Source organism: Rhinolophus sinicus, linkage group LG15 (assembly GCF_036562045.2).
Source record: "Rhinolophus sinicus isolate RSC01 linkage group LG15, ASM3656204v1, whole genome shotgun sequence".
Classification (NCBI taxonomy): domain Eukaryota; kingdom Metazoa; phylum Chordata; class Mammalia; order Chiroptera; family Rhinolophidae; genus Rhinolophus; species Rhinolophus sinicus.
The window spans coordinates 25,726,767-25,736,457 of NC_133764.1; the positions used below are offsets into that span (position 1 = coordinate 25,726,767).

Genomic DNA, 9,691 nt, shown 5'->3' on the forward strand with positions numbered 1-9,691 from the left:
GTTATGCAGCATTACGAAAACTGAGTGCAGAGGCGGCTGGATGGCTCAGTTGGTTAGAGAACGAGCTCTTAACAAGGTCGCCGGTTCAATTCCCACATGGGATGGTGGGCTGCGCCCCATGCAACTAAGATTGAAAATGGTGATTGGACTTGGAGCTGAGCTGCGCCCTCCACAACTAGATTGAAGGACAACGAGAAACACACTATTCCTCAATATTCCCCAACAACAAAAAAAAAAAAAAACAAGAAACCTTCCCTCTAAAAAAAAAAAAAGAAAAAGAACTGAGTACAGTTTTATATGCCATATCTTAGGATAGGCATAAAATTGTGGGAGACAGAACAGAAAAAGAGCAATTAAATGGCCAAGAGATTTGAGAGGTTGTTTAACATGGAGCATAAATAAACTAACAAAAACTAGACCCAGTTTGAAAAGACCACAGGAAGATACAGAGGAAAGGTATCAAGTCTACAAAACTATATCTCATGGTGCTTACCACAGTGTTTTGCATGTATTGTTTACCTGGTTATAAAAAGTCAGACTAAAATTGAACCAAGATTTATTCATCATCTTCCAAACTATTAGAATTACAGGACTCTTTTAAAAATAAATTTCAAATAATAATAATTACCAAGAATTTATGTACACCTCTATTAGGAGCTTTATATATATATATATATACTCCTTTAATCCTCACAACCACCCCTGTGATAGAGGAATTATCATGACCATTTTAGAGAAAATAATACTTCAGGATTAATTGTCCAAGTTTCTTAAATGGTAGAATCAATTTTTTGTTTTGCTCCAGTCTACTATAGTACTATTTTATACAGAAGAAAATATAAAACAAGAGAGGATATAAGAATATAAAGATTCACTACTGTTTTAGAGAATCAAGATTCAGTTTTAAAAAACACTAAGATCTTTTGGGGGTATCATACCTAATGTTTCTGACATCCAAAACGCCTCCATTCATGTCATTTTCTAAGATGGCAGAACATAGGAAGAGTACAACCTGGAAATCAGAGTCCTCAATTTAAATTCTAACTTTGCTACTCCCTAGTAGCTATGTGATGTTAAGACAAATTATTTAACCACTTCAAGCTTTAATTTCCTGATCGATAAATAGGGATAATATCTATTTTGCAGTGTTTTAAGGATTAGAGGCAATGTATGCAAAATGCTTAGTAAAGTACCTACCAAGTGGATATGCATGAAATAGCTATTATTATTGTGTGCCACTCAATAAAGAGTAGTTATTGTTACCTTTAAGCATCAGGTTTCCCTAGTCCCATTTTCTACTTCTCTGTTTCATGTTTCTTTGAAACTCTTTTTTTATCTTTTACTTTTCTTTCTTTATTTTTCACTAAGATATAGATTCCCTGTTTAAGCGAATACAGGGGAATCTAACTTTAAGTAAATCAATATGTGAAACCATTTTTAAAACTAGAATAATGTAATTTATTTTACAAAAGATTTATATTAATCCTTTAAATAGTAAGCACTCCTCAAATAAGATGATTTACTTTCTATTTTAATTCTTTACTTTTCATAAACACATCAAAAGACAGGCCAAAGGATGATGTCCTGTGAAGTCCCTTCTGACCCAGGGATTCTTAAAAAAGAATCAATTTGAAACATCTGCTTATATCTCAATTTAAAAAAAAGAAATGCTAAGTAAAGGACAATGCAAGTGCTGCTACAAAACAAATATAATTTCTTTAATAAAATCATCACTTTTGAAATTTGCTGAAGTAAATTTTATATGATTAAAGAAAAAAACAGTACGCAGTACAAATGCACAGCCCACATTTCTCTAACACAACATGTAAACCTATTATTTATGGATAAAAACAAACATCAAGTACTGAGATCGTCTTTTAAGCAGGTTATAAATACAAATAGCATAAAAATATGTATTTAAGAACTCTACAGAAATTCAAATTAGGGTGGCTTCTGTAACCAAAAATAATTAAGGAAAATCATTTACTAATTTATGCATGTAAAGTTGTTCCATATGGAATGCTATTAAAAAGGAAACAAAGAAAAAAAGACACAGGTTTGCTCTTCTGACACCTATTTGTTCTCAACCTGCTATTCAAGTCTTAGAGGCTATTGAAAAGTCCAAACAACTATTAGTACATGCCCTACAGAGCAATCTAGCTATATTTCCCAAATGCAGTGTGCTATTTAATAAAACCAACCAAAAATTATGCTTAGTACAAAAGTAATTGTGATTTCTTTTTAAAATAATTTTTATCTTTTTTCAGTTACAGTGGAGCAATTGTGATTTTTTAAAAATTGATATAAAAGGAATGAAAAATATAAAAAGATGAAAAATAAGGACAGAATTAAAGAAGAATGTAGACTAATTTTCACATTGGCTCACATTCTCCTTTCCCTAATCAAATTGTAGTAAATGGGCATAAAAATACATGTAATTAAATTACAGTTCCAAATTGGCTGTCAATCACGTTTCTCCCTATACATTTTATTTTTTTTAATTTCTAATTTAAAAAAATTTTTCAATTTTAGTTTCTGGTGTAGAACATAGTGATTAGACATTTATATAATTTCCAAATGATCACCCTGATAAGTCTAGTACCCATCTGACACCATTGTTGTTATATTATTGTCTATATTCCCTATGCTGTACTTTACATCCCTGTGACTATTTTTATAACTGCCAATATGTGCTTCTCAATCAAAACCTAAATAACTGCTTTAAGCTAGTAGTAAGATGTATTATACAAATACTACATTTCATACATATTGAGACTAAAATCTCCAACTCTGTTTGCCCAGCCTTATGAAATCAATGTGTCTAGGAAAATATAATCAATTACATTAAATTTTGGTATGTTATTTTGCACATTTATCTAATTGGTGATATGTCAGTGTCACCATGTTGACGCTAGTGAAAGTTATCATAGATTAATAAGTTTTGTATCACTTAGCAAATTGCTTCACAGTATAGGAATTTTTAAAGCATAGAGTATGTATTAATATTTTGGGTTAAAAAGCAGTAGTTCAGATAGCATTCATTTAAAATATGGTATCTTATCAGTCCAAGAATAAAATGGTATGAAAAAAAAATCTAACTCAGGTACCGGGATAGTGGGCCAAACAATAGGGCTTTTTTTTGCAATTAAGTCCTCAGAGCATTACCAGATAACTTACTGGATCATCTTGTTTTGAAGATAATTTCAAGAGCAGCATCTTAAGGAAAATCCCAGCTAAAATAGAATTTTAGCAAAAACAAAGTTTTGGCTCAACGTGATTATGCAACATTCAGTTATGGTAGAAACAAGTTTTATTATGGACAGCAAAACAGAAATAAGAAAAATAAGAGGTATCACCATGTATTTTATGTCTTTTCCAGAATAACCAATGTTTATTAGGAAGTTGTAGCCCTATTTACAATAAATATCAACAATATCATGAAATAGTAGAACAATTATTGTCCAAACACTGAACTCCTGTAAACCAAAACACATTTTAGGTTCAAGAAAACACAGTATACAAATACCAAATAAAACACTCCATACACACCAAAAACAAAAACCAGTTCAAGTTTAGGATTGAACTGGCTGGGAAACACTTATTGTGTTACTGCTTTAAGAACCCCTCGGAGTACCTTGTAACTCATTAACTGCACATTTTCCTTTGGAGGGAAACAAGGTCCTCTCTCTGTCACATATGCATAAGGAAATCTCAAAACCCAGAGACCATCTGGTGGGAGAGTGATCTCTTGTTTTTCTGGGTAGAATACTGGACATGGTGGTGGGCCTGGTTGAACCTGAAAAATATAAGTAATATAATTATTTTCAGTAAGAAACACCAGAAAAATAAATGCCTAAACAAATAATAGGTTTGTAGGTAATGGGTACACTCCTAACTCTAATCATATCCAATACTCTATATTATATAGTCTCAGATATTATCCTGCTTTTCTACAGATTTTTAACTTTTAAGTTCTGATTCTGAACCAATTGATGTGAACTCATGGTGTGAACTGATTAAGACATTCACAATTAATTTTTCAAGAAAAAGAATATTAGGTATAAAAGGTATTTAAAATTAAGACTCATTTAATGAAATAACCACTTTGATATTATCCTATACTTTTAAGAAACAATCAAAACAAGCATCAGCAGTTTTTGTTTCCGAAGACAGAAAGGGTTGTATTTCTTACCTGAGGCATTAGTATTATCTGCAAAGGAGCATCAGGAACCACAACAAAAAGCCTCATAAGTTGAGCATAATGTGGTTTTAGCCCTCTACCTTGAGATGATGACAGAATATATAAGGGCATGTCACTATTCAGGGCTTTTAAAGCTGATTCCTTTGGACCACTTCCCATTACTTTCATTATTTTGTCAGGTCCTGAGCACATAAACCTCCGACCTCGAGAGTCTTCATATTCAAAGCCCACAAAGGCTCGAGCTATGTCATCTCGCCGTCTTCCTCTTCCCATTACAACTGCACTTCTCTTCCCAGGAATAGCTTTATTTGGAGCAGGCCAAGAATTGGTGTCTAAGTCTCCTTCATCTTCAGCTCTAGTCCTGATGACAATGTCCCAAGGCATAAGATAGTTTGTTCCTGGAATGAAACCCTGTTGGTCTAAACCTGTATGAAAGTTGTAAGATTTAGCAGGGCCTAGTTTAACCAAAGACCAGCTGGAGAATTTGGGTAGGAGACCTTTAGGGCAATTTGAATGCAGCATGCCTGGGAGATATTCAACTGTGGATGCCTGTCGATCAATCAAGTTTGGTCTCTTCTCAGTTTTTACTTCTCCTTGACCATGAACTTCTGGATTATCTCCTCCTGCTTGTGGATCAGCAGGATAGGTACCTAAACTATCTGTGGATTGGCCTAAACTCAAAGCTAAACTCAGGCTTGTGCTCTCTCCTTGGGTTTGAGGTTCTTTTTCTTTAAGTTTATCAGCATCTGCATCTGGTAGGGCAGGAGAAGATTCATTTTTGGCAGGAGCAGGATCTGGAGTACTTGGTTCAAATACCGGGAAATTGATATGATCCAATTTTCCACAACATTTTTCTTCCAAAAGCTATAGAGGAAGAAGAAGAAAAAAAAATACCCTGTGAACTTTCCATTTAAAATAACACATTCTTCACTCTAAAAAGCAAGATCAACAATTAATGGGTAAGCAAGTAAGTATATATAAAGAACTTTCCCTTGTCTACATATCACATTGTAGGGCCATTTACTTTTGTAGATATTTTCCTTCTGAAAAAATACGTATTTTTACTCAGTTAGCTTACTCAGTTAACAAAAAAAAGAAAGAGAAGGAGAGAAGGAGAGAGAGAGAGAGAGAGAGAGAGAGAGAGAGAGAGAGAGAGAGAGAGATGAGGAAAAAGAAAAATTCAGAGTCTACCTGATAAAAGTCATAGTTAGCTGCCTTGATATCAAAGGGGTCATCTCGAGGTGCTTGTTTCCTTCCACAGTTACAGGCACCAGTGGACCGAGCTCGGCTATTGTGATATAGCACAGGAGGATTTCTATCAGCCTCTGGTTTTTCTCCTGGAAAATATAACAGCCACTATTAATTTCACATACACAACACAGAGTGAAATTTAATTTGCACTCTATAGCATCTAAACCCCAAATTTCTCCAAATAGTACTTTGGAAAAAAACACCATCACCACCAAATCTTGCCTAAATACACGTAACAGAAGAAACAAGTGAAAATACGTAAAATTATATTTTCAATCTAAAGTTTTTGGATTTTCTAAGGTTTGTAAGTTTTTGTCATCATCATGGTGACTTTACATTTCATTATACTTATTTTAGTTCAACAAACACTCCAAGATAAAAACGTTAATATAAAATTTCTGAAACTTTGTACTATTTAACAGTTCTCATTTCCTAATCCCCTAGAGCTCATTCTTTAAATACAAGAAAATAACTAGTAGTCATAGCTGATATTTTTTTACAGCAGGAGGGAAAATTTAAATCTGATGCACCTAAATTTAAAAAGAACCCTATAGGGTTCTTTTTAAAACATCAATACATCGTGAACAAACACTCTTAAAACAAAAATAATTAACAGCTTTAAGTTTTGATTTCAAAATGCTGAGAAAATTTTAGCTACCTGATTTAGGTAATGAGTGAAATTTATGTACACAGTGTTGATCAGTTAAACTTCTCTCCTCACAGAGCTGATGGCCATTGCTCCAAAACTTGTAGCAGTCCTCGTGTAACTGCATGGCGTATTTGTGAAAGGCTGGACCCCTAGCATGTTGACTGTACACTCGAAGAGCCTGGGCAAGCTGATTCTTATGGACAGTCATTGTGTAATTATGAGGCAAATTTGACTGATAAGCACTATGGGCCATGGGTAAAGCTTTTTGGCACCGATTTTCTGAGAATTTGGTGTCAATATCCAAAAACCCTTCCAAGACTTTAATACTGCTTAAAATCTTGGATGTTAGCTCCCCAGTGGGTGACCCCAGGTCCTCCTCTTTCCCATCAATAGCTACTTCATACAGTTTTGAAGCTGCTGAGATCCACTTCTGATAAGTGGGAAGTTCAAAATGGGAAGGCTGTGGGTTCCTGCCCACACTGTCATCAAAACCTTTCTTGCTTAGGACTAGCTCCACATGCTGCCATAGGAATTCCCGAAGAGTGAAATCCACTAGCTGCCCTGAAGAACTGGAACTGCTGCTGTCAACATGGAAAGAAAGTTGTTGTCGGTTGTGTTGCCTCATCACCTGGTATCGCCTGGGCCCAGAAAGGGGTGCAGGTACCAGCAAAGATTCCGGGTCCTTGACAGTACAATGACTCCTAAGTTGGTCCAGCAACATGCCTACTGGGTCCTCCTCCTGACTTCCTGGAACTATGTACACAAAAGCTTGGTTGGCAGGCACAGTAAAGAGGCAGTTAATACTCTGATTAGTCAAGACACGACTCTTCCGGAAAATTCTATAGATCTGGTCCTCCAGGGCATGCTGCAGTCTCCTTTTGGGAGAATGTTTCTTGGGCTTGTCTGGATGAGCTGGGTCTTGGTTCCGAGGGGGTTCCACTTTGAGGGCTCCATTGAGTTGAAATAGGAAAAGGAGTCTAGGTGGGCAAGGTCGGCAGTTTAGTTTCCAGTCTTTGCCAACTGGACAATCCTTAATGGCTGTCTTGAGAAGAGGCAGTACTTTCTGTCTCAGTCCATCCAAGGCTCTGAACACTCGATCGTAAGTGATGTCAAAGGAACAAGTGGGATGGACCAGAAGCAGGATGTGACAGACGGAGAAAAGGTAAAGCAGACTGAGGCACTGCAGCTTCTCCTGATGCTTCCAGAACTCGTGCGTTTCTGCATGAGGTAAGGAGAGGCCGCCTCCAGCTTCCCCGCTCTGAAGGGCTCGACAAGCCCGCAGAAGCTGGTAATTGTCACAGATGGAAGTGAGAAGAAGATACAGAACCTTGCTTTCCTGATTGTAATAGGCCTGCAGAAGGCTGTAGTCCTGGGAACCTGGCTCAGTTTGGTTACCTTCCGCGGCAGCTACACCTCCCGGAACTGGATCCGCGGCCTCGGCCCCGGCCCCGGCCCCGGGCGCGGGCGCGGGCGCGGCCGCGGTCCCGGCCCCGGCCCCGGCCCCAGCCCCGGCCCCAGCGTCTCCGGCTCCACCAGCCTCCCCGACAGTGCCTGCCTCGGTCCTGATTCCAGGCTCTGGGTCCCCCGGATCTTGGTGGTGAAAGAGGGGAAAGACCTGTCGGTCGCACACCGTGTTCACAAGTGAGAACTTCTCGGAATTCAGTCGCAGAGCCGTCTTGCCGAAGATTCCCACCACGCAAATCTCATCCTCTCGCCAAGGAGGCTCCGGTCCGCCAGGCGCGCTCCCTCCGCCCTCAGTAGGAGACCCCTCGGGACTTTCAGGGCTGGTCCAGGCTGAAGCTCCCATTAGAAGCTCTCGCAAGCTGACAGGACCCGCCATGGTGCAGCGACTTCTCTAGAATGCTTCCGGTCCTCCCTGTAAAACCAACCGGCTTTCGTTCAGTTTTGAAATCCCTCCTCTGCTTCTTCAGTTCCTGCTGTCCTCTCACTTTAGGTTCCGCCTTCCACACCTCCTCTCCTCCTATGTACTTAGTAGTTTTCGCCGCTTTTCCATAGTCCTACAAGACAGCCGGTTTAAAATTTTCCTCATTTCGGAAGACTGTAATAATCGAGGTATCAGAAAGACAATCGGAAGCATTTCAAGGAATACAAAAACACTGCAAAAGAAAAGTGGCAAGTGACCGACAAAAGAAGAAAAGTAGTTCAGTGTAAGCTCCAGAACCTCGCTACACAAGGCGTAGTCTGCATTTCTAAGAGGAAGTTTGTTAGAAATGTAGAATCTCTGGCCACAACCCACCCTACTGAATCAGAACATGCATGTTGTTTAATTCCTAGTGATTTGTCTGATTGAAATCCTAACTTCCTAGGGTGGTCTTGGGTGTCTGGGTGCCCCAATGCTGGTACCATGTACTGGCTCCACGTCTCAATAACGTGTGATCTTAAACAAGTCCCTTAACTTCTCCAGGTTTCATTTCCTTTCATTGTCTAAATGGTGATTAGGGAACATTTGAGATCTTGCTCTCTGGCCTGCGTCATCAATGTGGTTCAAATTAACTCCTATAAAAAAATTAAATAGGGATTAAAAAAAACAAACAAACGAAAAACTTGCCTTTATCTATCCCACAGGGTACTTTTGAAGACTAAATGATGTAGATACTATGAAAGTGCTTTGTAAATTGCTGTAGAAATGGCAAGATCCTTAACACATCGAGGGCATCACTCACTTATCACATGCCCAGCCCTATGCTCCCTTAGTAATAACTGGCTAGCACCCAGTAGGTGGTGTGTGTTTGCGTTCAATAAATAAATTACAAAATGAATAAAAACAAAAAATATTTAAAATCTTAGCGATTTGTACACACTGTACAGTTTGAGAAACGCCGCTCTAGAAATAGCCTGCAAAGTGAACAAATTTCCTTTTTCTATCCTATTCGTAAAGAAATATAATTCACTCACTTCAGTGGAAAAGAAAGCCAGTGATTTGGAAAGTTCTATGGAGTACAAGCTTTAAAAAAATTTCTCAAGCTCAGAAGATTATATACCAAAAAATACACCAAAATGTTTAAAACATGTTGGAATTTGTTTAACTGTTTCTCTTTACTCTCCTTTTTTTGTTTGTTTGTTTTTTAATAATAGACTTTACTTTTAAAAGTAGTTTTAGGTTCATAGCAAAATTAAGCACAAAGTACAGATAGTTCCTGTATACTCTGCCCCAACGCTGGCACAACATCTCCCAGTATTATTAATACCCCCTCCAGTGGTACACTTGTTATAATCTGTGAACCTACATGGATACATTATTATCACCCCCAAATTCACAGTTTACATTAGGGTTTATTCTTAATGTTGTACATTCTATGGATTTACATTCTATGGACATACAGGTTTAAAATAGTCTTACTGCTCTAAAATTACTCTGTGCTCTGCCTATTCATTCTTTCCTTCCCCCTAAGCTCTGGCAACCATTGATCTTTTAAATGGCTCCTTCGTTTTGCTTTTTCCAAAATGCCATATAGTTGGAATTATAAAATACATAGTCTTTTCAGATTGGCTTCTTTCACTTAGCAATATGCCTTTAAGGTTCCTCCATGTCTTTTCATGATTTGATAACTCATTTCTTTTTAGTGTTA

General features: G+C 37.7%; 1 protein-coding gene across 2 annotated transcripts; it reads right to left on the reverse strand.

Annotated features, from left to right (window-relative positions):
• Positions 1-3,360: 3,360 nt before the first annotated feature.
• On the reverse strand, positions 3,361-7,985 carry SMG8 (SMG8 nonsense mediated mRNA decay factor). Of its 2 annotated transcripts, XM_074319678.1 has the most exons (5): positions 7,609-7,985; positions 6,111-7,536; positions 5,393-5,538; positions 4,193-5,065; positions 3,361-3,796 (listed from the first exon to the last, which is right to left on the reverse strand). In XM_074319678.1, exons 1-5 carry the CDS (start codon positions 7,939-7,941, stop codon positions 3,599-3,601), a joined length of 2,976 nt encoding a protein of 991 aa, XP_074175779.1. In that variant the 5' UTR covers positions 7,942-7,985; the 3' UTR covers positions 3,361-3,598. The 2 variants fall into 2 exon arrangements, with proteins under 2 accessions (XP_074175779.1, XP_074175778.1); XM_074319677.1 differs by having other exon boundaries at positions 6,111-7,985.
• Between the last annotated feature and the right edge of the window lie 1,706 nt (positions 7,986-9,691).

What these genes read in the sequence shown, in the direction of transcription:
- SMG8 (XM_074319677.1), bottom strand. Translation starts at nt 7,941, where the DNA reads ATGGCGGGTCCTGTCAGCTTGCGAGAGCTTCTAATGGGAGCTTCAGCC. An exon ending in TCACTCATTACCTAAATCAG is followed by an intron (nt 5,539 to 6,110) that starts GTAGCTAAAATT and finishes TATATTTTCCAG; the next exon opens with GAGAAAAACCAGAGGCTGAT. An exon ending in CTAACTATGACTTTTATCAG is followed by an intron (nt 5,066 to 5,392) that starts GTAGACTCTGAA and finishes CTTCCTCTATAG; the next exon opens with CTTTTGGAAGAAAAATGTTG.